This window comes from Psittacula echo, assembly GCF_963264785.1.
Source record: "Psittacula echo genome assembly, chromosome: 1".
Classification (NCBI taxonomy): Eukaryota; Metazoa; Chordata; class Aves; order Psittaciformes; family Psittacidae; genus Psittacula; species Psittacula echo.
In genome coordinates, this window is record NC_137735.1 from 94,454,234 (window position 1) to 94,482,226 (window position 27,993).

Sequence of the window (27,993 nt, forward strand, 5' to 3'; positions counted from 1 at the left end):
TGCAGGAAAATGTCACCAGCAGAGCTGTGTTTCAGAGCCCCAATGGCTCTTTACAAATAGAGCACTTCAACTAGACACTGCTTTTTAAAATACACCCTAATTATTCGTAACAAGGTTATGGTGACCCTCTCCCAATGTGAAGGACATAAAACAGGGTCAACTGTTAATTAAATTCATGCTGCTCTGCTAAACAATTTATGTCATTGTACCAGACCTCCAACATTCCCATGCTTTTTCTCACATCAGTTTTCTGGGAAGTGGTAGAACACAGTACTCCTCAAATTCCTTCAGCAGCTCCCTTTTTACCAAAAAAGCATCTCCTAATGCCAACTTGGGCTCAAAACCTGATTTTGTGACTGTTGCTCAAGTTCAGTCACTCAGTGCGTGCTAATTTATCAGACTATATATATATATATATATGTATCTCCATCACTGCCTGTCTTCAGACCTAAAATCTATGCATTCAGAAGTAGAAGCACAAAATGACAACATACTGACACATCAAAAAGGGGACACAGCATGCATAAACCTTGTCTCATATGCTGAAACAACAATAATGATGCATAGTAGGCATCCTAACTACATTTACAAGGAGCTGGAAGCCAGTCACCTGAAGGGTGGACTTCTGTTCCTATTCATGTTACGGTCATTATACTGTCATATATTTATTATATTATTTGTCTGAATTCACATATATATATGGAATTAAATGTTCCTAGAACATGACATATTTTCCAAAAGTTTACTGGGTTACACTTTCTCTGCAATAGCAAAGCTCTACTAGAATGTGTTTTCTTTAGCAGTAACTAACTTCTGCTATTTCACTAATACCACTAGCACAATATTCACCCTTCACCAAAAATGCTTACAGCACATGGTAGAACATGACAGTTAATCTGTTCATAATAATACCAGATGGCCTGTTTTCCAAGTTATTAGAGTAGAATACTTCAAATAATATTGGACTTAAGTCATTAGCTTGGACTCTGAAGCTGTACGTAACGTATTCCATTCTGTAGCCAGTTTGCTTGTTGGGAACACCTGTCTTCTTACAAAGACTTCTGGAAGAACTTTACAAGTTCATAAGGTGAACTGCTCTTGATATATTCTGAAACAAAAGTCTTTGAAACAGCCAAGATGGTAGCATTTGAAAACGATACTACATGCACTGCACTATCCATTCCTACAAATATTTACAGTTCATGCTATTACTCAACAGTTGGTTTATCCAGCATATGCAATCCCACAGGGTTTTGGGGGATTTTGTGCAATATAACAGATCCATTGACAGCTTTAGGCCTGAATTACCCTCCAGAGTCAATGACATGAAAATGGAAGAGTCTTATTTTACATGGTACAGGACACAAAACAAATACTGTTTCACTGGAAATTTAGTAACTAAATAAAAAGTGCATGGTCTAAATCATCTAGGGCCCCAATGTGGTATCAAGAGCACATTCTCAAAGTGAAGTATTTGTTGAAAGCTGACATGCACATTATTTGAAAAGCTTGAGACCTAACAAGATATCAATGGAAATGTTTGTAATTCACATCTGATTTCCTAGATTGCTTTTCAAGACAAATAATATTAAATATAGAAAACTGTTAAAGCACTGAACTGACTTAAACTGAACAGTCAAGGAAATTCTAAGTTAAGGACATCACTTTGTCTTTAAAATCACTGCAATGCAATCTAAGGACCTCTGTTTAGTAAAGTTTTGCTGAGGTCCACATAAAAACCTCAACTATGAAATTCCTTGCTTTTGAAGATTTAAGTCAGACTTCATTTATAGTCATTTTCAAGCGTGTAAAGGTGAAAGTGGGTATGTGTGAAAAGCACATTCAAAGCATTCCAGCCAGGCCAAGCAAAATAAACAGAGGTGTTTTGATAAACTCACACACTTACATACACACGGTGTGAGGGTGAGGCACAAACAGCATCTGTGGTTTTACTTATTTTGTTTGGGTGAAAACAAGAAAGAAGAGCCCAACTACCTCTGAACACTGGGCCAGGCTCAAAATCAAACACTATTTCACTGGGGACAGAATGAAGGAGGGGACTGGGAGTCCGGGATTGGTATTTCCGAAGACAGCGCATCAGCTGGTTCAAAGGGGCTGTTAGAGAGAAAGAGACGGGCAGGCAGAGACAGAAAGACAGACACATAGAAGAAATGAAAGAAGTCATGGGAAATAACTAGGATGCTTTGACTCCTATTCATAGATTGCTTCTGTACTTTGAAGGGAGGAAAAAAAGTCAATTACTAATAACACTGTTACAGGACTGGGAATAGCCAATTGTTCTCAGATGCCAAGCAGACAGTTTATGATCAAAAGTTAAAACCAACATGATAGCACAACATTTAAATGCTGGACAAAATGGGCAAAACTGTGGAGTGCCACACCTACTGACACATACAAAAATAGCTAAAACTGGCAACTTTAAATTAGTAGGCTTGCAGGAATAAAGGAAATTTCTTTTTAAAGAGCATTCTATTGCTGGCATAATTAAAAACAGCTCCATCAAACACAACACAGCAGGTAGGTGCTGTCCTACCAACTACCAGATTTGGATGGGAGACACAAAGTCAGCGATAGCCCACAGTACAAAACCTTAAACATCACAATAGAGTGCACTAACGTAATTCAGACTTTACTCATGGCTGAAGCAAGTTAAGAGTTGACTGTGTCAATGATTTGGAGTTGATAAAACTGTCATATGCCAGCCCTACTTACTATTTCTTTATTGCTCTATTATTATTATATTCATAGGAATAAACACAGCACACAAGAAGCCCTCTCAGGACCTTAACAGCCAGTGAGAGAAGTGACTTAACAGGCCTGTGCATAATACATGAAGAAAAAGAAACCTTCTGGCAGTAGTTCTGACTTTACTGTGAATCAGGGCTGTGTGTTACTGAAGAAAACATAAAAAGACCTGGCTTTAGTGTAAGGTCCTAACAACGTGGTTCCAAGAGTAGCACAGGCATGCAATACAGCAAAGCAGCATCTTCAGCAGGGGTAGAGGGGGAGAAGAACTGGAGTTATTTCATGCTGCTTTAGGATGCAGCAGTTCGTATGGAAGGTCCATCTACCATGTTGATGGTTTTCTATGAAAACCCCTGTTGTTTCCATGGGTGGAAAGGTAACAACAGGCATAAAAACATCTTTGAGAGTTGGGAAATTGCAGCATATCTGTGTGCAGCCATATGAGTGAATGAGTGTGTGTGTGAGAGAGCAAAAAAGTGATGGTGCAAGGTAATGTAAAAACTAAAAAGCTAGATACCACTTCAAAACTTTTTCTCCTTCTGTCTCCCCCACTCCCAGAATGACCGGCAAATGACTCGAACCTTTATCAGACATATATTAAGTTCATGGACAAGCAAATGCAAATTCATTTTTTGTCCTAATCATATTTTCCTTTGTGCCTGTGTTTTGTTGAAGGAAGTAGAACAAAAGGAAGGGATGGAGCAGTTGTGTAACTAAATATAGCACCGTAGCTAGTTTAAACACTACTTACCTCCCTCTCCTCGTAAACCCTGGTCTCTAATCAAGTCCTATAAATGATAATAAAAAAAAAATGTGTTTAATATAGGTATTATTTTTTCATTTACATTCCAGAATAAATTGAGACTGACCAAATTGAGACTCCATAACCTTGTATGTTGTATATGAAATAAGTTATTTCCCACCATGGCTTACTAACAGCAGTGACTCCAAACAACTATTTATAACAACTACTATACGTTTCAAAATTAGTTGCTTTAAACCAGCATCTCTCAGTAGTAAAGCGAAACGTACAGCACCCAAAATAGACGCTGACAAGAAACTATTGATTTAAACACTCAGCTGGCCAAAACGCATATCAAACCAAGCGTTCTCGTTAGTGTTTGTGGCACAAACTATTTGAACTGTCATATCAGGAGCTGGGACACCAATCGCCTGTATCAAGGTGCATCAGTCAAATTTGTTCTGCTTCATTTTTTTCTTATAACAAATCACCTCATTTGCATAGCCAGGCGCACACTGTTCTCGGAAATGACTAACTGCAAAAGGTTTCCTTCACTTGCAATCTAGTTTTTCTAAATTTTCTAGATTTTCTAAAGAGAAGGAGAAAATTCCAGCAGTTTCCCTCCTTATTTCATCAGCAAGCTTTTTTTTTTTTTTTTTTTTGGTTACACAATTATTTTATTCCCTTACACACCTGCACTGCTGCTGAAAGCACTGGTCCTGCCTCTCAGACGCACTGCTGCCATATACCATATGCAAATGTCTACGGGACCACATTCTTAACACTCAACTAGCATTTCACTTATTACTCAGCTCACATGCAAAACATTTTGGGCCTCAGTGTCCAGGCAGACTTCAAGACTGCTCACCTGACAAATGACTAATTTCTAGAGGCTTAAAGCCTATACGAGCTATACACGGTGGCAAAATTAAAAAGAGGTTGTTGTGACCAACATTTTGAAAGGTCTTAGCTGGCCTTATACCTAATATCAACCATTAGTATGATTTATGATTCAATGTCCAGAAATTTCAAAAATGTGGAAAAAAAATTAATTGTAACAGCTTCTAAACACTCTTGAAAGAACTCTCAGAACAATATATACTGGGCTTTTGAAATACTAAGGAACATTCTGTAAATCTGAACTCAGCCTGCTGCAATAATTTAATATTCTTCAATGCCAGAAATATTACTGAATTACAAATAATAAAAATCCTTATTCTGCATATAAAGAAATATGCTTAACACAGAGAATGGTTTGCAAGAGTGGTTCCTGGCTTTCATATTCTTAACACTAGGGTATAGCTAGCAGTATGAGCCTTGGGACTAATGACAAAAATTAGCAGCGGTTTGTGGCAGAATGTTTCTTTGAATGAAAGGACAGGACTGTCAGAAGACAGTTTTTGCTCCTGGAGGATGAGTTATTTGGGTTCTTACAGCTCTCAATGGCAAAAATATCTTACGTGGGATCTATTAAGATTATGACAGACCACTAAGGATTAGCTTAGTGTACACGTGGTAAATTTCACACACTGATAGTCACAAGGGAAATATCAAATCTACTATTCCTATTCAACCGTTATCAGTACTTACATCAATATTGACTGGCTCGATTGTATTGATGTGAACATTGGGAGCTGAAGAGGATCGGTCACGTTGCCCAAATTGATTCCGATGGTCTTCATCTGCTGGTCGGAGGGGCTGTGGGATTGGAATGGATTTTGAAGGAGAAGGACTAGGGAGAATTGGTGGTCTGAGAAACAAAGTCAAGGAAAAAGAGGATTTAGGTCTACAAATGGCTTCAAATACTGCATAGTGGGTGTGGTAAGTCCTTTTCAACTATAATACATACATACATACATTAAAAAACTCTGATCTAAAGACCTACATAAAACAATTTATAATGAACGATCTTTACTCCCCTATGATTAATTGCAACAACTCTCTAAAGAAACTACCTGATTAGATGGCTGTGTTCTGAGTTAAAACAAAATTTAAACCATTTACCATACCATACCAAATCAGTAATAATAAGTCCTGATTTGAAAAATTCATGTAGCCCAACATGCACTGCAGAAAGCAAGATACTCTGCAGTTTCCTCACTTTAGACTTCATGCAGTTAACTCTTTTTAATGGCAACCTACTGAGAACTAAAAGTACTTAACATCTCACATCAGTATTACCGTCAGAAGATGGCACAAATTGTACGGATGAGATTATTGTTCAATGAAGAAAGACTGAGAATTACACACTGGTTACTGAAAATAATTGATTAACATTATGGACAATGTAAATACAAATTATTGATATTAAAAATAAACAGATCACCCCTTCATCTCAACTTCTAATACATAACTTTGAATGGTGCAAAATTTCAAACATCATCTAGTGCTACAGTTAGGCAACAGAATAGTTTTGGCTTGAAAAAATAAGCATTCAGACTATACAGACAAGCTTTCCGAAGAAATGTAAATGCTACTGGTCATAAATGTAGATAAAGTCTTTAATTTATGGTATCATGAATCATATATTTAAAAGACAAACATCTAAATTCTTGCTTTTTCATTTGTATGAAGGCCAAATATAATTTCTTTGGTTATCCACTTATTTTGTCAAAGTTCAATAAATCAGCATTTATCTCTTACTCAAGTCAAGGGCAGCCACTATTAAGTCTAATTTAACAGATTTAAGGCAAAAGGTCAATCAGAAACATTTGTCACCTTTGGCAGTGAAAACCTTCTGTTAAAACATACATGATACTTGACAAGGTTTTTAGAACTGACAGAAAACACAACTCCTGAGAGAGGAGTAGCATCCTCCAGGTACTCAATTACTCATGGGTTAGTTACCATGCGCACAAAGGCTAGGCCCACAGGCAGAAGCTTCAAGAATAAGCCACAGAGCAGTGTACTGCAGCAACAGGTCCTGGTACTGCCTCCTGTAAATGAACACTCCTTGGCCCCTCTGAAGAGGGCACCTAACATTTTCAACAGGCTCTCTTCATATTTTCTCAGAAACAGGTCTGCCTTAAAGACTATTACCCTACCTTTCATTGAGGAGTTTACAGTTTGGCACTGGTCCCAGAACTCAGTGCTATCTGTATCCTAAGTGCCTGTCATCTTTTCCTTCCTGGCCAACAGTCTCACAATTGAGAACAGCAAAACAGCGCTTGCAAATTCAAGTAACAATACAGTAACTCTCACAATAAAATACTTAAATTATGTTTGGGAAGTGGGGCACAGGAAGGGGGGGTTATCCCTGCTTAGCTTAAGGGAAAAAAAAAAAATAAAAAATTACCTATTGTTACATGACAATATAAATATTGGGAAGATACAGGGAAGCAATGAGCTAAAACTGCCAACAGACACATCTCTGAGAAAAGACCTTAAACAGCCCAGCATTTCAGAAGACGCTCAGAATTTCAGACATGTTTTTAAATGCAGCTGGTGTACATATACATAAGCTTTCATCCACTGCTAACAAGTGCCTCCAGGTAATTTTCTATTGTAGATGAGGAAGTTTTGAACTCCTGGATATTTTTGTAGGAAATCATGCAACTAGAAACCCACGTAAGGAGATGGGACACTGCACAGATACAAGTGCAGCACTTGGTTGACATTCTAATGCACTGCATTTTCATGTAAAGGCAGGTGTGTCAGGTGCTGCACAGAAAGATTTAAAGCCTAAAAATGTCTCAGCCAGGCCAGTACTGTCATTGTGATAGCTAACTCCTGCTCAAACTTCCTGAGAGTTCTCAGTAAGAATGGAATTAAGGGCAATATGTAACCACAGACATCAGACCATTGCACTAGGAGTGACCGCAATACAGCATTTGAGCTCTGCCACACTATGAGAATAGAAGCAATCAGATTTTCTGTGATTATGAGTAAGCCAAGGGAGAGAAAACCAAATTGCAGAACTACTGTTTCAATTACATCCTCCTTTGAGTCATAAATGGTCATCCGCTAAGGGAATCTACAAATAGTTCTGTATTTCTGCTTACAGGTCATCATGCCCATCATGCTGCTAGCACAGACAGCATGCTATGTCATACCATGTCTAAAACCAATTTGAATATCTTTTTCTACCCATTAAATTCTAACTGGGGGAAGTGCAGATCTTTCAAAAACAATTACAGGCTGACAAAGACCCCTTTTGGAGTATCTCTGGGCTTTAGACACCAAAGAATCCAGAGATGTGAACCTCATAAGCAGTTAGTCGTGTGCTCCAGCTATATACAATCAGAATTTCATTAATGGGTGTCCTTGGGACACTTACAAAAGGTAGGGTAATTTTGCTAAGTGGGAATTTTGCTTTAAAAGGTAACTAGTGAAGAGAAACACAAAAGCAGTTTGCTGGCCAAGATGACCTACTGAGATCACAAGCTGAGGAGCAATTACCACCAGCCTCTGCCAGAAATAAAAACTAAAAATCAAGAGGACTAGAACATAACTGCTGCAAAGAACTGCTTACAGTTGTAACAGGCTGGGGCTTAAAGAAGCAGCAGTTTAAATACCAGGATCCGAGTTTCTGGTGCTCCTGTGGCCCTTGTGAGCAGTTAACAGCCAAATGCTAGCTAGAGGAGACCTTCTAGAAAGGTCAATACACAGACATATTAGAGAGGTTATTCCACCTCATCCTGCACACTCACTTTCAGCCTCTTAGATGTGGGAATTCCTTTAACAAACAATTCTCAGCTTCCAAGGCAACAAGCTGATAAGAGCTATCAAATTTCAATTTAACGTGTTATAACCTTTCCTGGCAGTATGACAGAACACGCTTTGGACTACTTGGGATAAGCACATTGTTCCCTCCCTTTTTATCAAAACAGAAAGGTTTTGTCAGGAGACAAGAGTAATTGCAGACAGACATAGATTTTGTCAATTTTAGCAATTGTCTTTGTCAATCACAGCAATTGCCAAGGCACCCACAGATTTACTATTCTACGAAACTGGGTCCACGAGGAAAAGGAAGGTAACTCAAGAAAGTGCCCACACATGCTACATTATATATAAACAAACAATTTTATACAATCATATACGGTACCTCCATTGGATCTCAGAATTGGCAATGATACAAGTTAGTTCATTTTACAAATACAAAAGAAAATTTTAATATAGACTTCCCTCTGTTTCCTTTAACTGACCAATGTGATGTGATGTTTTATATACTTTAGAGCTGGTCTACTCAGGAAAGATTTTTCTTAAAATAGATTTGTTTTGGCTTCAGTACTTTTGCTTGGATTTTTATTTTGCTGTATTTAGGCAAATACACTGAACATGCACATTCCCCCAGTTTCAGTTATAAGGTGTGTTCCACTTCTCTTTTAAAATGATGGTATCTCTACTGTCTGTTCAGGCCCTCCCAGTCTGAACAAATACATCTCAGTTCAGAAACAGGGCTCAGTGTAGTACATATTATTCACCTCACAGACTGCTTATTCTTACCCAAGTCAAACCTACTGCAAGCTAAAATATGTATCAAGTGATTTTGGGGTTTTTTTGGTTTACACCAGAGTATTATTTGCTTTGTTTTTTGTTGCTGCTGTTAATGCACAACACAGCACACCTCCATTGTCAAGCAGTTTCTAAGGACTCCTAAAGTATCTTAGTATTTCAGCTACACTAGCAAGCCAGTAAACTGTAAATTTTGGAGGCCAAACATGTTCTAATTTAATTACTGTGGTACTCCATGGATATTGCCAGAAAATGAAGTAATTTTTTATCTTTCCCCACCTCTACAGTCATTAACCCTAAATCAACTGTTGATTTGGAGAAAAGAATAGCAGTATAAGTTTGTAACTACAGGCTAGAGAAGATCCTGTGAAACAACCTGTGAAATCTGTCTAAAAGCATCATGGCACGGATCTGAAACAGTCATAACTTCATATGGATTAGCACTTTTTTTATACTATAACTCGTTTTCATCCATGTTGGCCTGTAGGTGAAAAACAGCTGCCACGATTATCACAGTGGTGTGCATTTATACTTCCCTTTGGGCCCAGATCAAAGCTTAGCAATGCTTTCCTAAAATTTCTGATAGCTCCATATAGCAGGGGCTAGGAAAAAAACCTCTGGAGCTGTCGTTAGTTCTCCAAATCAGGTTTCAGTTCATTAGTGTGCTTTTGTAAATAAGATTATGGGGAACATGAGGTATTCCCCATCTGATGAAAGATGATTTTTCTACAAGATTCTGATATTAGGCCTCTTCTGCTCATCAGGAATGCATATCAAATTGGATACCAAATTTTTTAGGTGAAAAGCTCATCATTCTTTTATGCATGAAACCACAAAGGTGTTGTTCACTTTAACACATGTAGATCTAAATGGCGATGTAGTACTAAATATAATATTTTAAGACTATGCCTTTGTTTCCTTGGCTTTTCAGAAGCTTTTCTAGACGTTTAAATGTCTTCAGCCCAGGCTGAACGATCAGCGAACATTTGGAAGACAGAAAGGAAAGCAGAGGTGTTTAATCACAGGCTGGAGCTTGCTCTAAGGCAGGGACTGGCAAGCTTCCAAGAATGGTGCACGAGACAATCCCCCTTTTTTCCTCACATTTAGAAGATTAAGCATGTTGGGAAATGTTGCTTTTCAAAGAGCCAAGATGTTGTCAACCTGCTTACCAGCAGTGCTCGGCCTCAAGCAAAGCAGATGCTTTCAGCGCCTATTAAGTTCAACCTGCCACTGTGCTATCCAAAGTCTGACCATGCACCTCCCTTTACCACCCACTCCACAAGTTACGTACCCTGACATAATATCTGCCTCATGAGTTTGCTGAGTTTTGCCCAACATCAGAACATCTGAGAGAATAGACATTAGTTGAAAAAGACAGCTCTGGAAAGTTTTGGATAGCTAATCTCTCACCTTTTCATGTATCTGTAAGATCCACGGAACTGGGTTCACAGAAATTCTGTGCTCTTATTTTACGAGCAAAGATGTAGAAGAAACTTCATGATAGTGCAGTGAATGAAATGAATACAATGTATTATATACAGTTTGCATACTTCATTTTTATTACAAATAGCTATTAGGGAGACCTACACTTTCAGTAATTCTTTTTAGTTAAGTGCAGATTGTAACTGACTGCTTTGGCACAAAAGGATAGTGCAAACTGGAAAAACTAAAATGGGACAAAAGACCTAATGTGGAGGCTGGACACATTTTTCTAAGGGGTTCAGAATTGTGCAAGTGGGACCATATGTGCTCCCTTCTCTTGGAGTGTAATGTCTGCAGGGACTGCCTACAGCTGACAGAAGAATGAAAGGCTACAGGACTGGATTGCTTTAGGATGCTACACATGAGCAAAGTGAAACAAAGTTCTCCATGCTTAGCAGCTTTTGCATCATGCCCAATGGTCTTTTCCTTTATGTCCCTTTCCTCTTTCCAACTTCTCCATTTGATCCCTTGACAATTTCTCAGTATATCTCACAGGCCTTTGCTCTTGAGCTTGTCTTGCAACACAAACTCTTCCTTTTCTTTGGGCACTTTGCCTGCCGCTGGAATCCCTTCACAAGGCTAAAGATGAAGAAGGATGTTTGCCTTCTCTTTCCTCAGGTTTATCAAACGATTAGTAACATCCCTTCCTCTGCGGGCTGTGCCATGCAAGGTGCTAGGAGAACAGAGAAACCAAAGGAATAATTATTAAATTAGTAAGTGTTAATAAAGCACTAGGTTACTCATATACTCAATCCCATTGCCCAGCTGTCAAATTTCAATCCCTTACACTCTCTTAAATTACAAGATAATCTCTTAAATTACAAAATAAGATGAAACATCAGACTTTACTCCAAGTTGGGCTCTTGTTCCATATTGTAACAATAACCTTTAACAAAACCATGCTTAAATATATTTTCTAGAGAAGGCCAGCATATTTTTAAACTCTAAAAAATTCAGAGAAATTAATATTTCCACAATTATGTATTTAAAAAGCAGAGAAGTATTATTACAGAAAGGCAAAATGATAACTGTAGAAAGGTACAGATAGTGCTATACGCTCATACAATAGCTGCTTCTGGGAAAGAAATGCTACAAATACAGATGCCTGGGGAAAACTGCATGACTAACATGCATACTACTTATGAACACCAGCTGATAATCATAAACCATTTTCAAAATAAACCAAATTTTGAAGACACAATGTATGCCTTTTTGTTGTTGTTGTTTAACAACGAAGTGCACAGCGAGGCAAAAAAAGCAAAAAGCAGAAAGCTGAAAACCTTTTACAGCTCCTGCAACCACAAACACCTACACTTAGGAAAAACTCCTTAACCTCAATTGATACGTATGTTCAAGTATTTTTATATATGTGAAGTTAAAAACCTTAAGGCATTAACCAGCTCTGGTCTCAGCTTCTCCTTTCCCTTTTTACTTCACAAAAGAGTGAAAAGCCTTCTCATAGTGCATGTATCAATTATCTATCCTGTTGTATGCTCATAAATTGGTAAGAAAGCATAAATGTGACACAGGGGCAATAAAAAGTTGGAAAATTTAGCATATCACAGCATCAGGACAGGGCCTTTGGCATCCACAGGTGTTTAACATAGCTGGTATGAACAAGCTTCTTCACAGATTAGTTGTAGCCTGGTTGCAGTTTCAGCTGTACCATGAGAAAGGCAGAGCCTGCTTAGCTTAGAGAACAGCAGCCGCCTTGTCCACAAACTGCTGTACCAAAATCCACAGCATATAAAGGCAACATCCACTACCTGGAAAAGGCACTTTAAAATTTACTTGAATCTACACAAAATAGTACAAATAAGAGAAACATCTTTCTTTGTACTTACCAAATGAGGTTCCCTCTGCAGGACTGCCAATCTGTTTTCCTGGGAGGCACTGTATTTGATCTTTCACAAAACAGCCTTGGCTGTCCAGGGAACTTCTCTTCCAGTTAGAGTCCGTAGGTGCCTGTGTAGCTTCCAGCTGTGTTTCTGCTTTAGTCTGGGCACAATGCTCACTGTGCACAATGCTCACAGAGCCTCTGCCAAGTTCAGTTCATCTCCATGCAGCACACATGTCACAGAAAAGCTCCTCTGAAGGCTTTTGCATTTGGTCTTCTTAATAAATCTGCATCAGTTTTTTTGACTTTGATACACATCCCTGAGTTACCAGTTCCTGAAGATTTGTTCAACTATCTAGTGCTGGGTGGTTACAGTGATCTCTTAGCTAATGGGAACATAATCTCAATATGATCACTTATCTTTTCACACAGAGGGTCCAGAATATTTGTTGGCAATACAGATGATGGGGGCTGTGGTCAGATTTAGAAGACTAATTTTACAAAACCTGGATCTGCAGATGCTATTGGTATATCCCAATATCTAAATAAGAGGAATACAGCTGGTATGAAGGATAGTAAAGCAGTGTGCACGTACAAAAGCAACTAAAGCAGTATCATGAACCTGGAATTGGCATCTGTTCACACTGATCTTATAGTGGAGTGGCTTATTCTGAAACAGAGGTATGTCACTTCAAGGCATATAAACTGTAGTTTGATAACACAAACTAAAAGAATTTGTGAGGATACAGGTTCAGTTAGTATTAATTTTAGGTATAAAAATCTTTCCAGTTTAGACCAGGAAATCAGTGTCACAGGTAAGACCCCAATTCTACAGACACTTATGCACATGTTTAACTTTGGTTGATTACTAATTCATATCATTCATGTGAATGAAATTACTCACTTCTCTGAAGGCAAGCATAGGTATATACACATGACAAGCCAGATTACAAAAATGGAGAGAGAGTTGCAAAGAAGTATTTTGAGTGTTTCTAAGCATACAGTACTGAAATGTTACATCATTAAACAGCAGGAATAAGGTCATACCCAACAGAATCTGAGGGGGGTGCTGAGGGGTACGATCCAGATGCTGGGGTGGTCTCTCCTAAGGAAGCCTCCTCCTGTGGTATGGGGTGATGCTCAAAGAACTTGGAGACAAACAGCAAACTGTGAGGCAAGAACAAAACAAAAACAACCTAACCTTGTGCAAAACCCAAAAGCTTCACAATATACTCAAAGATTAAAACAAACCCCCTCACTGATCAAATTCTGTATTTTGAAATGAAGACTATGCTAACACATGGATCTACAAGATTTGTCAATAAAAATATTATTTAATTGACAAAGGATCAAAGGATCATGCCTTAAACATACCTTTGTGGAAAGTATTTTTTTTAACCTTTCAGTTGAAATTGCAAACATCTGGTTCCTCAAGAATTCATAACTTATAACTGGTTTTGAGTACATGAACTTACGTTTGCACTGATGCAATGCCAAAACCCAGATGTCAAACGGATAGAACTACCTTATCCACAAGCCTTCAGCACAAATTCTAGAGATGCCAAGAAAACAGGTATAAATACCTACATACACAGAATTTAAATATACTTTTGGGGGAAAACCTAGAATTTGAAGTGATTCTTCATATGAAAGTCTAGTTAAAAGACTTGATAGCTTCTGCTGAAACTAATCAAATAGAGCACAAAGCCAGTTTACACCAGATCCTCAGCCTACATCAAATTATCAATAATAAAATTCAAGAATACATGACTGTTTGGGACTTTTTCTATGTTTCTTACCTGGACATCAAACTCACTAATGGATTACTTTAAACCAATGTAAAACTAACTGTAATTTTACCATATTAAACTAGGGTTTCTTCACATTTTTTTCCTGTGAAGAGAATAAACCTGCATCTAAACCCACATCTAAACATTTAAACAGGGCTCTAGCCATCACATAATAAAGAACCAGTTTTGATTAAGAACAACTGTGAACAATGAGAAGTCTGTCTGATATAGTCAAATGCTCAGCCAATCCATTCATGCTTCAAAGAAAGCATTTCATAGTCCATCAAAAAAATATGAACTGGTTGCCTGAGTTTGCAAAGAAAGAACATGAATTATGCAGCCTCACAAGAACAGTTCAACTCCTGTATTTTTTTCAGGCACCTCCTCTGACTTCTTGAATTACTGATCTAAAACACTGACAGCTGTAAGCTTAATAAAAGACTCAACTTTTAAAATCAATTGTGATTACTTACTCAAGTTGGTCATAATTAACACACATCAGTGGCACTTCTGTACTACAGCGCTGGTGAAATTTGTAGCCACATGTCTGGCATCGGAATCCCTGGAAAAGCAGCTTTCGACAAAAGTCGCAGAATGCTAACGTGAAGAATGTTTTTCGTACCTATATTGTCAAAAATAATCATAATTAGAGTCCTTTTTAAGCCTAGCATACGCTATTTGCTTTTACCTCCCCCTAATACACTTAGAAGCCTCTTTATGCTGGAGTTACATTCTAATGTATCAAACAGATTTACATAAAAGGTTTGCTTCTTTTTCAAATAATCTTCATGCATTAAATTTTTCTTTCAACCATTTATTAGGCATAATGCTTCACTTCATTATCAGTGAGAAAATCAGCAACAAATCTGAAACAGAACACTGCACTATTACCATGCTAGAGACAAACATTCAGAATTTAACTGGATGCAACCTATAAAAACAAGAGCTGCTGAAATATTATCTCATCTTCTAATTTTTCCAGGAGCCAAATGACATTTCTATCCAATATTCACAGGACTGGAAATATACATGACTTGTATATATGGCTTCTATATATGGTTACATATATAGCTGTAATTTTGATTACTGAAACTTAAAACATTTAAAATCACAAAAGGGTGAACATACATTATCCCCATATTATAGGGGGGGAATTGATTTAGTTTCATTTTCAAGTTTAGCAATACTTTGTATAAAACCACATTCTACTTGTATTACTACATGTAGTAAAGAAAATTTCAGAAGGATATCCAAAAAATGTTAAGCCTACTACACTTTCATCTAACTAGCCATAGCCAAACTAGCTTCTTTGGGTAAAATAGTTTAAGTGGCTTGCAAACACAATCACAGGTTTTAACTTAAATAAAAGGTCTTTCTTGTCAATGTGACAAACATTATTTCCAGGATTTTGTATGTACCTGTAACAGTTCAGATGGATTCTGTTTAGCAGCTTCCATTTACTTGGTGCCTTATCAGGTCAAAACATATTTGTGCACTAGCATCACTGATGATGTCAGCACTGCTCTGGGAATAGTTAGTTCATTAGTTAATTGCTGCTGCAGAGCCAGCAGGGAGGCCCAGAATACATTTTATAGATACAGCAATACAAAAATAGTAGATTATTATTACAGCTCTGCAATGCAGTGCTGATTTAAACCCCCTACATTTATAGATTTTAGAGGGTGTATTCCATCCAAATGTGAAAGTTTTAAGGGTGATGAAGTACTCTAACACCACTTACTTCAGTTACAATTTTATCTCATTCACTTAGGCTATTGTGATTCTAAACTTCTTTTGCAATTCCTACCATATTCCACAGATACAAAATATTATTCAAAGTTGTTAATTTGAATTTGAAAGTACAAAGTTGATATAACCCTACTCAACATCTCAAAAACCAGTACATACAAAATTGTGTGTTGTGAGTGGCACATTCTCCAAGACTTCCACATGCAACTCCTCCCCTGTGAGCCAGGAAATGTCAGTGTCCCAGCCAATTGGCTTCTTCTCTCTAAAATGTAAATAAGCCTTTTATGTATAATAACCATAATAATATTAATAATAATAATAATGCCTTTTTCGTTAGCACCAGTGCAGGAGGCCTGCAATGGCTCATGATATGAATTTAGTAAAAGGGTAGAAAGTTGTAGGGGTTTACTACCCAGTCTCTAATGGCAGGAAACTTTAAAAGCAGGACATTAAGCTCAGCACACACCGAAGAAAGCACACCTTCCCCTGGACAAACTGCATGAAAGAAATGCACTTTTCCCAATCAGCTCCAGTAGTGGCTGATCCCTTGGTTCCGAGGTGACAGATGACATTTTTATCAAATAAAGCAGTTGTGAAAATACCTGTTCCACAAGAGTTTCACAGAGATGGCTAACTTTGTGCATTAAGATCATCTACAAACTTTTTAGGGCTGGAAACTATTTTTTTTTTCCCCACAGGAACTCTATCTTTAGTTAAGAATGCACTATAACCAAGTCAAATAAACTCAGAAAGTTAAGAAAAACAATTTAATACTTGTTTGGTTAGCATGAATTTGATTAATGAATCAGCCAGCAGTCTATAAGCTCATGTTACTCTATACCATGCCCATTCTTGAAATTATTCAATCTTTTTCTAGGAGTCTGCCGTTCTTTTTAGACATATCTTCAAGGCACAAGTTGTTTCAGTGCGAAGTATCCTATTATTCTGAACTCTGAAAACAACTTCCACAGTGTTGGGTAAAATCAGACATACTGGGTAACTCCAAAAGAGATTCTATGAGCAAAACCATCACCCACAAACCATACCCATCTTGTATTCTGTAAACAGCACAGCACTCTGGAATAAGACCTCTCATCATCAGAGCTTTCTTTAGGCTGTCTCGGACTGTCACTCCACATCTTGCTGGAACCTAGAGGTCAAAAAGAAAAGAAATTCATTAAAACAAGTTCCAATTTATTCCCCCATATTGACACAAACATTTTGACCTCCAAGTGCTAAACCCCACTTTTCATGATTCTTTACAGAATGCTAGGTAAGAGTTTTTCAGACTCTTTTTCTACTGTGGACAGTTTTATTGGTGAATAGTATATACGCAATTTAGCTCAGCTAGAAAGAAAACAAGCTTTACATTTCTACTAACATCTAGCATGAAATCTTGATCCAACTCCAAAAGTGACTTGCCAACTCTTCTCAACTTGAAGAAGGTGGAGACACAGCATGCAGATAGCTAATAACTACATACTTCTATAAAAAGTTCAGGCCGAGCTGTAAAATTAAGTGAGGAAACATGCCAAGGAATTAAAACGAAAGAACTAAGTTGGACTGCACTCAAAAAAACATTAGGATAAAATGCAAACATTTTGTTTTCTATTTCTGAAAGAGAAGATAAGCATGCAAACAAGTAAAACAATCATCTGAGTCAGGCAGACCATCACCTCTCACTTTAACTTATATTTGCAACTCCACAGACACTTCCTCTGTTGGGAAAACATACTCCTTTCTTCTGTTTCATTGTTTGAAAAGTTTAAATACCTAGCAGCATGGAAAGAATGGAGAAGCACACTAAAACTAGCCAAAGAACTGCGAACTTTGAAAAGTAAAGGTATTTTCCTTGCCTCTATTCTACCTGTAGGCATATCTTACAGGAATAAATGTATCATCTCTAGGTATATCTGTGACTTAACAGTGTATAGCGCCAAGCCATAAAACCAGAACAATACATAATCTAGTGATTAAGTGTAGTTAAGGTGTCGAGTATTACCCACTTACTATTTCTAGAACTCAAGAGTGAAAATATGTAATGCTTTAGGTGGTATACACACTGGGACATCTGCTGTAATCATGGACAGCACCTCAAACATGAATCAAAAGAAAACCCCACAGACTCAACTAACCAAAAAAGTCTGTCTGAACACCCGAGACTTAATTCTAGCTTGCTAGTGGCCTAAACCAGAGCCCTTGGTAGCCAAAAGCAGTCTCTTAATCAGCTTCAACTGGCTTTGGACAGGAGCCTAGCTTTTGCTCCTTGCACTTCATTTTCCATGGGTATTTAGGGGCCCTATGTCCTACTTAAGGGTGACAGTGAGAAGCAGCAGTCTATTTCAAGCAGCTTTGTGAACACCACTTGAGGTTACACTATATATTGCATTTCCAGAACTCCAACGTATGCTCTTCTGAGAAGAGACAAATTAAAGGATTATCTTGCTTCACAATATTGCTCCTATTAATAAGAAAACGCTTCTTACAGGATATTTGTGCATTTCATCTGGTCAACACATAAACATCTAAAAAAGAGAATTTCTACTAATTCTAAACCTCCTATAGCATACTGCTTTACAGCCTAGATATTGAGCCTTAAGTGACTTTGTTTTACACATTCCATTACTTCTTAGTGCATCTTTTCATTAATATAACTTCTTCCCATCCTAGAAGTTAACGCTGTGGCTTTCACTCACTTGTAGGTCATCCCTCCAGCATAAGACATCCTTAATTGTTACTAATACCTGTCACTGGTATTAAGAGGGAGGCTGGGTGCATCTATTATTTTCAGTGTCGTCAACAACTTTCCATTGTAAAACTCAGTCCTCTGTTAAGTCTCTACCAAACTAGGTTGGTTCACACTGAAAACAACTGTTCATAGTGTCCTTCTGTGACTGGTACCCGCTGCTCCCAACCCCTGGCAATGCGGTTAGCACAACCAGCATGATTTTATGAGGCAAGCAGCCATTCTCTGTGGCCAAGTGGGTAATGTATTTATTCTCTTTCCCCTCATTATCAGGCTCTAAAAGTCTTGTGAACCAAACAGACATACCAAACTTTCCCTCCCTTAGCCTCAAGGTTCTTGGATGCCAAGCTGAGTATTCCATCCCTTGCTGGCCTTGAAAGTTCCAGGCACCCAAGGCCACCAGGGGGGAATGGTGGCCCTGCCACAGAACAAGGAAGCTTAACAGCACCCAGAGCACTGTCTATAAAACCGAGCAGGCACCAGTCATAAGACAGGAATTTGGATCAGACCTGCTCCTGGACAGTGAGACTCAGGACCAGCCAGTGCAAGGGATGCCTCCATCATCTTCTGCTTCCTCTGAGGATTAAGAGAATTACATATTATATGAGTCCAGATTATGATAGTTATATTGATCCAGCAAATCATGTAGTAAAGATTTGGCTTGATCTGCAGAGGGTCCAGCTGATTCGAAATTATGTTATAATATAAATTCTGTATTACTCCACTTATAAATTGTATAACATTAATTCTGATTGGCAGAAGTTCTGTGCTATACTAATCACAATATCCTGTTAAGAAAACAAAGCTCTAATTGTAACTACAACTTAATGCAATCATCATTCTGCCAAGGATCCCTAAGAGAACCTGGTGTCCCCTCAGTGTCAGCTGACAAGTTCTCCCTGCCTCCAACATACATATTTATAAATAGAATAAATATTTAAGAATTTGAGTAAAATCTCGGAGGATTTCAGAGGTGTGCTCCAACCTCCCACACACATCAGGTCCAATGAGCAATTTCGAAGAGCAAACAAGTGTTCTTTGGCTCAAGGCTATCTTTCCTTACAGCTCCTGCTGGATTGAGGTAGAGCCCTCACAGACATTTCAGGTCTACCTTTCCAGCAACCTCAGTTACTTCACCACTGATATCCACAGTGAAAGAAGAAATTCAGATACTGGGAGGATAACAAACAGACCGTGGAGGAGCGGGAACATGAAGAGAGCCAGGAAAATGGCTGGGCATGAAGGAGAAATGACAGAAAAGAAGCAGGACAAACTTAAGCACTGACCAGGGAATGCATGTGTATACTGCATGTGTATACTGGAAGAGGGCATCACCACCAGCAGGTTGGTGGGAAACAAGTAAGCAGGATAGAGGGAAGACTGAAGAGCAAAATGAGGCAGAGGGCAGGAAACAATGATACAATGACTCCCTATGACATAGGGGGAGCTGGGGAGGCAATCACATTCTGATTATAAAGCTTTCGCACTGTGATTAGGAGAAAAGATTGCTCTTTTTGGATAAGAAGCCCCACAGGGAATGCCTATGAGAAGTGCTAGAACCAAGTACAGAGGGGAGAGAAAACTTCAAGACAGTAAGGACTAAAAGAAACTAGGGTATTAAAATCTAGACCCGGGTGAAGGAACAGAACAGGACAAGGAGGAAAAGCAAGCAGTGAATGATGACTAACATTAAACAAAGGAAGAAGAGAAAAAGAGAAGGAGCCTTGTGCTCACTGGAAGGTATTTTCTTCCTCCAGCACTGCTCCTCAACAAAGAGGAACAACATGCTCCAGTACCTCACAAAGCAAAGATCTGCATCAGGAGCCTAGAAGTTCCAGCTCTACTAATGAATTACACTGGTTTAAATAATGCCACTTCAGCTGATTTTTTTCTTTTAATTTTGCTGAAAACAAAAAAGATTAGTGAAGTTATGGGCTTCCATTTATGAGATTAATAAAATCAGAAAGGCAAGTTCTCAAAACTTGGAAAGTATCAGTGAAGGTTGCCTACAGCCATGCAAGTGCAACAGGACTATGAAAAACATGCATTAAGCATCTTGCTCACTTATAATTTGCTATTTTTCAGTATTACTTCCCCAAGTCCCCTTAATTAAAGTCTGAGCCGTATTTATGCAACTTACAATACAAACATAGATAGAACATTTGTTCTCTTCATTGCCATTTGCAACAAGGTCCAAAAAGAAAAAAAACAAAAAAAACCAACACCAAAAACCACCAAAAAAACCAGTTAGGGAACTGTTTTGATTACTTTCAAAAATCACCAGGACCCTGAATCAGCATCACATTTAGAACGTTCTCTTACAGAACTCCTGAGCAGAGAAACATAAGGCTAAATTAAACTAACTAAATACCAGAATAAATCCCTGTAGTACTGATTAATCATTTTCTCAGACTGGTACAGTACGGTCTATCACCATCTGTGCATACAGTCCCTCCAGCACCCTCCTTCAGACCCTATCAGCACCTGCTACAAAGCAGAAATCCCACCCTGCAAAGCATCCCCTCTAAAAGCCTCTCTTTCCCCCCACCTCGTTCTCTTCTCACACCCAAATCATGGCAAAGCTAACAAAAAATCCTGCTCCAAACAACTGATTTGGAAAGCAACTCAATCTTAAGAAAGAAAACAAAACAAAGAACAAGTTTTTTTCTTCCCTGCTAGCAGACAGGCTCCCTTGAAGCAGGATTGTCAGGACAGCCTCCTACTCACCCCAGCTGGAGGGAGGGCCCTGCAGCATGGCGGAGCAGGAACCCCAGCACAGTGCAGTGTTCCAGCCCACTGAGCCCCTGGGTGCCTGCCAGGAGCCAACAGCTCCAGCACAGCAGGCAGGCGAGCACCAAACTGGGTTTATCAATTCCATCAAGAGCATTGACAGGATTCCCTCAGAACATATTAACCAAAACACATTGGCATTTTTGACAGAATCGGTTCCTCTTGAGATCCCACCAGCAGTCCTGTTTTCAGCCCTAGGGCCCCCAACATAACAAGGGCATGGACCTGCTCAAGCAAGTCCAGAGAAGGCCACGAAGATGTTCAGAGGAATGGAGCACCTCTACTACAGAGACAGGGCTGAGAGAGTTGGGTTTGCTCAGCCTGGAGAAAAGAAGGCTCAGTGGAGACCTTAGAGCAGCTTCCAGTACCTAAAAGGGGCCTACAAGAAGTCTGGAAAGGGACTTTTTACAAGCACATGTAGCGACAGGACAAGGAGAAATGGCTTTAAACTGGAAGACGGGAAATTTAAATTAGATACTGGAAAGAAGTTCTTCACTATGAGGGTGGTGAGGCACTGGCACAGGTTGCCCAGAGAAGCTGTGGGTGCCCCATCCCTGGCAGTGTTCAAGGACAGGTTGGATGGGGATTGAAGCGACCTGGTCTAGTGGAAGGTGTCCCTGTCTGTGGCAGGGGGCTGGAACTGGATGAGCTTTAAGGTCCCTTCCAACTCAAATCATTATATGATCCTATGAAAAAATGCGCCCTTGTGATCGTAATCCAGTAAACTGAACAAAATTTGCATCTTACTGAAACAAAGAATGCTTAGTATTATTTCAAACCCATTTTGCCCACATCCATGCGCCTTTTGATCCCTCTGGTTTATAACTAAGAATCTAAATATATTTCATAACAATTATCACCTAGAAATTCATGCTACTGAATTAGCTGGATCTGTTCCTAAATTGTAATTGCTAACGATTTTCTTTTAAAGTTACTTATACACCTAAGATTTGTAGATCAGAAAACGTTTAGGTTTGTGTAACATTTTGAAAGTTTATTCAGCAAAAAATATTCAAATGAGAAAAGCATGAAAGATTACGGCTATACAATACTAAGGAATAGTAGAGAAGCTGCCAATACGGACTGTAAGATGTGCTCGGTATGCAGCTTAATAATATGCCAGAGGTAGTAATTTATTTGTGCATCTTGCATCAGGTAAGTAGTTATTCAGGAAAAGACCAAACCACATGTTCAACTTTGCAAATGTGAAGTCCCAAGGAAACAAATGAAAATTATTGCAGATTCCAAAAATTCTCTAAGCAGAGTCTTACTATGTAGACAGATCAAACATAACTATAGCACTTTTCTCATTTCTTTCAATCACGTAAGCTATTTCTATGGAAAATAAGTATTCATAACAAATCACTGATACATATATTTAGTATTGCAGCCACACATATTTAAGCAATGCATAATATATCATTTATTTCTGTAAATCAGGTCATTCCCAACTCAGTAAGAAATTCAGGGCTACATCCCTAAATAACTCTTACATCACTTTTCTACCATCAGAGCAGAAACTGGCATAGTCTCAGTAAGTTAAACACACTTCCTTACACCAGTGCAGTTTCTAGTATCTTACAGCAATAAAGAGACTGAAGAGTCTGAGAAGCACTTCAAAAATCAACACAAAGGTGTTCTCTGAAAGTGGAGAGGCTGAACAGCTTTGAGTATGTAGTGTTATACTTCTCACAGTCAGCTGGTTCAATTTTTTCCTCAGCTTAGCACTGCAGTTCAGCTCACTTTAGCCAAGTGGTATGTATGCACGCATGCATGGTATGAGTAACATAATTTAGAGCTTCAGAAAAATTCTAGACTGTTAAACAGAGTATTAGGTACAATACTAAGAATATTCCAAGTAATATGTACTTTGAATTAGCACTTCTAAGTACTGATTTACTTACTTCAACACATACACCTTGAAAGATCACACCTTCTCCTATCCCAGTACCTACACGAGACTGAAAAATGCCAGCAATGTGCTCTCAGAACTCAGTGTTTTGGGACAGAAATAAGCTAAGCTGTCTTTTTCCCAAGTAACTAGTTTTGCCTTCCGACATGTTAGGTTTTATGGTAAGAAGTCTACACATGAGATCCACATTTACTTTTTCCATCTTAGGTATCACAGATGGATGTTTAACCAAATCAGCCACTTTCCAGGAGAAAGCAGCATTTAAGAATATACATTCTTAATGGAGCACATTAGTAAGACAAATGGGAGACAATTCCACTTCATTAAATCTTGTTTCCAAGGGAAGTTAAACAGAATTTACCCATTTTACAAAGCTGTTGCCATTCCATCAAATGCATCCCATTTAACTTGCAAAGACATCAGTTACCAGCACCCACTCGAACCTCCAACACAATCAAGGGGTACTCATTTGTAGAACACAATGGTCTCATTTACCTCAAGAGTATACCATCACTAAACCACACTGGATCAAACCTGCTGTGCCTAGTCAACAGCAGCCTCCACATACTATCATTTTTCAACCTTTTGAGGGACATCTCCCAAACTGCATTCAGAAGAGCACTGATCATTGTTAAGGTGATAGTAGACCCACTAATCAAAGAGTGGAAAAATACAGCTTTAGACTTCAGGCTTGAGAGAAATGCTCATTTAGAAAAATATCCATAGCCACTATATGCGAATCAAAACCCAGGACCTTTAAGTTTTCTGTTCAAGTGACAAAACGGTCAGCTGGCTGCTCTCCAAAACCCACACACATTAGAAATTTAAGTTACAAAGTAGTTTAAACAACTCATATAGGTCAGCTCCAGAGTCCACTTGTGTAGTATGATCACACTCACATGCTTTAAAGGCACAGAAGCAAGAAACTGTACTGCAGAAGGGCTAAAATTTACATCCCTCCCTAAACTGTTGCAACTGATCCTAAAAACACATACTTTCATCTCTAGGTAGTATACACGTTCTCTACAAATATTAAAGCTTTGGTTGGTTAGTTTGCTTAAGCAACACAAGAAGCCATGAATTTAAGCATGACCTACCAGACATGAAATTAAAACATTTATTCTGATTCTTTTCAGATTTGTGACTTGCATTCTATTTCACTGAGTGCCTGCCTAGCATATCATAAGGTAAAGGAAACACACGCCAAAGAGTATTTTCTTCTATCATTCATTACTTCCTACAGACACACTTTCCATCTCTTAGGAAATCACTAAGCTCTCCCTACTTCAGGAACACTGTTAAAAAGTAGCAATCAATGTTGCACGAGGCATTCCAGATGACAAGCCATTTTATAATAGCAAGCTTTCAATATTGTTTGACTTTGCAATCTAAGACTGTGTGTCAATAAAATTGAAGTAGATTAAATTACTTTCTCTTCAACACATACTACTTTGAATTTATCCAACATCGAGTTTAGCCTGTGTGGTGGGTTAAAACTGGCAAGCAGCTAAGCACCACCCAGCTGCTTCCTCACTCAGTGGGATGGGGGAAGGTAACTGGAAGGATGAAAGCAAGAAAACTCCTGGGTTGAGATAAAGATAATTCAGTAAGTGAAGGAAAAAAAAAAAAAAAAAAAAAGAAAAAGAAGAAGGGAAAAAGAACAAATTCCTAGTGATGCAGAAGCAATCACTCATCACCAGCAGACTGATGCCCAGCCAGCCTCTAAGCAACAGCAACCGTGGAAAAAAACCTCCGCTCTGTTTTATTGCAGAGGATGATGTTATACACAATGAAATATCACTTTGGTCAGTTGCAATCAGTTGTCCCTGCTGTGTCCCCTCCTCAGCCCACTTGCTCGAGGGGCAGTGGGAAACGGGGAAGGCCCTGACTCTGGGCAAGCACTGCTCAGGAATCAGCACTGTTTTGGTCACCAGTCTAAAGCAGAACTGTAGGAGCTGCTGTGAAGAAAATTAACTTCACTTAAGCCAGATCCCAGTACAGTCTGCTGTAGCACTGCTGCTCACCTTGCTTTACTAAACACCTCTCAAAGACACATCCTTCAGGCTTTCCTAATGTCCTGGGTTCAGCAGTAGCAGTCATTTTTCTCTTTCTTAGTAGCTGGTGCAGTGCTTGTGTTTGTGACTTTCAGCATGGGAACAATGCTGACAGCAACAACTTAAAAACATCAGTGTTAAGTAATGTTTACTCTGACCAGGGACTTTCTCAGTCTCATGCTCTGCCAGGGAAGAGGGGAAGCCGGGAGGAAGCAGAGACAGGACACCTGACCCAAAATAGCCAAAGAGGTATTCCATACCACAGCACATCACGACCAGTATATGAACTCGGGGCAGTTACCCAGAAGGGCTAGATCACTGCTCAGGTCGGGCTGGGTATCGGTCAGCAGGTGGTGAGCAGCTGTATTCTTTCCCCTTGTTATTTCCCTTATCATTATTATTATTGGTGGTAGCAGTAGTGAGTTTGTGTTATACTGTAGTTACTGGACTGCTCTTATCTCAGTCCAGGGGACTTACATTCTTTTGATTCTCCTCCCCATCCCTCCAGGAGTGGGGGGGAGGGAAAAGTGGGGGAGTGAGCAAGTGGCTATGTGGTCCTGAGTTACCGGCTGGGCTTAAACTACGACACCTAAACATGAAAGGACTAGTCATAGTAGCTATTCCATTGTACAACTTCTGTGACGTAATAAAATTTCATTTGCTTATTGACAGGCTAAAGGAGGTGTTCCATAGTTAAATTTCTTCTCAATCAAAACTGATACCTTGTCTCTAATTTGATTTTGCCTTTCAGCAACAGACTAGATAGGCCAGTAACTCTCTCAGATGATCCAAGTACTTAAAAAAACCCCAAGGTATGAAGCGAATTTCTCTTAAAAGTAAATGCTGTATGTTACCTGTCTGCTCATATGATGCATAAAATTCCAAAGCATGCAGATACATTCAGCAAGCATCCATTGGCACAGGCTACAAGTAAACTCAATTTCTGCTGCATGTTTGATACGACATAGTTATTTTTTAATTGTCTGATTAGAAAAAACTAATCATGTTAAACCAGGTGTGTAATTAAAAGCAAGAAACTAGTTCATTCACCTGCCTGAACATTCCCTCTCTTGATTTTCCTTATGACAGGTGAAACTGGTAGGACAGCTTGAATGCCTACAGAAATCCAATGCTTACTACTCAGGAAGCTTAAGGCACAAAGTCACAGCATAAACTGCAGAAAGGAAGATGCAAATCTTAAGACACAAGAAATGCATCGAGTACCAGACTTAAAGCCAGAACATTTGAAGGATTCCAGTTAGGCATGCATGATGAATTAATACATGCTAAGAATTTCGGTAGGGTAAAAATACCCAATTCTTCCAGTCTTCATGACTGCAGAGAAGACCACATGATTGGTTGCCTAATTAAAAGGCAGATGTACTAATTAATCAAGGTGTGACAAGGGTGAGAAACCTGAAATAGGTGTTGTCCTCATGCACAGCATTCACAATCCTGGTTAGTTTCTGTAAGCCTTAAAAAGAGATATTCTCCCTTTAAAAAAAACCCCGTGTCTCACATTTGCAGTTTGAGAACTTTCATTAACTTTCTAATACATATGTAACTATGACACTTACATGAAGCATACCAACACTTAAAGTGGAGAAGAGCTTCACTGGCCCAAATTCATGCTGAGTTTCTACACAGCTCGCTTCTAATTACTCTTAAAGAAAAAACAAAGAATGCCAAACCCCACACACAATCTAGAGCTGAATATAGAAGGGAAATTAAAAAACAAAACAAAACAAACAAACGACATATTTCATTTGGTTTAGAAGCTGCTGTAGGAAGCTTTTAGACTTCATGGTGGGTAAAAACCACACAATGATCTGATCCTACTGAAACTGTGCAGACAACCTGAAGTACTTGGAGGCCACCAAGCTTTCCCAAAGTAGGACCAGCACCGGCTACTCTTCCTCCCCTCCTCCACTGGCTACTCAGACCACCACTGAACAGAAATGAAATTCAAAATGATCAAATCTACTCCTTGCTCATGCCCACAAAAAGACACCAAGCACTGGAGCTGCAAGAGGTCCCACTATAAATTTCCTGAGCAGAGCAGCAGCCTCCTTCCCATCCTTACAGCCACTCGACCAATAAGGACAGAAAACACAAAGCAAACATTTTCTCTAGAAGCTAGTAGTGTGTCGCAGGCAGCACCAGGCTATGTACAGATCAAGAGCAACTTCTAACTTCTCATACTCCATCATTCAGGACAGCTAATTTGCTTTCAGACTGTTTCTTCCCACACTGAATGTGCTTGGCTGGAAGAGACTTCTTAGGTAATCAAAATCCTTTAAGGCTGCTAATATCAAACAAAATATATACATGATCTTGTTCATAAAGAACTTGAGTTAGAAGCACCCTTGCCATATTCTCTTCTTTCCTGTTAGACTTCATGTCCTGGTTTCAGCTGGAGTATTTTTCTTCTTAGTAGATGGCACAGTGCTGAGTTTTGGCTTTAGTCTGAGAACAACGCTGATAACACATCAATGTTTAGTTGTTGCTAAGTAGCACTTACCCTGACCAAGGACTTTTCGGTCTCATGCTCTGCCAGTGAGGAGGGGCACAGAAAGCCAGGAGGAAGCAGAGACAGGACACCTGACCCAAACTAGCCAAAGGGGTATTCCATACCACAGCACATCGTGCCCAGTACATAAACTGGGAGGAG

The 27,993-nt window shown here is 39.0% G+C and overlaps 1 protein-coding gene across 8 annotated transcripts in view; it reads right to left on the bottom strand.

The window, feature by feature from the left end:
* BRAF (B-Raf proto-oncogene, serine/threonine kinase) overlaps nt 1-27,993 on the bottom strand; it is an 85,513-nt gene that overhangs the window by 25,590 nt on the left and 31,930 nt on the right. For 6 of the 8 annotated variants that reach the window (XR_013956584.1, XR_013956586.1, XR_013956587.1 and 3 more), the window contains exons 4-9: nt 16,867-16,970; nt 15,980-16,082; nt 14,545-14,693; nt 13,329-13,448; nt 5,099-5,258; nt 3,518-3,554 (exon numbers count right to left, since the gene is read on the bottom strand). Coding sequence is in view for 4 of the 8 variants with exons in the window: in XM_080615348.1 (XP_080471474.1) it covers nt 3,518-3,554; nt 5,099-5,258; nt 13,329-13,448; nt 14,545-14,693; nt 15,980-16,082; nt 16,867-16,970 (673 nt within the window). In the remaining 4 variants the exon portion in view is untranslated. Of the gene's footprint in view, nt 1-1,995; nt 2,116-3,517; nt 3,555-5,098; nt 5,259-13,328; nt 13,449-14,544; nt 14,694-15,979; nt 16,083-16,866; nt 16,971-27,993 lie in introns of all 8 variants that reach the window. The other 2 variants (XR_013956585.1, XM_080615347.1) reach the window with 1 other exon arrangement.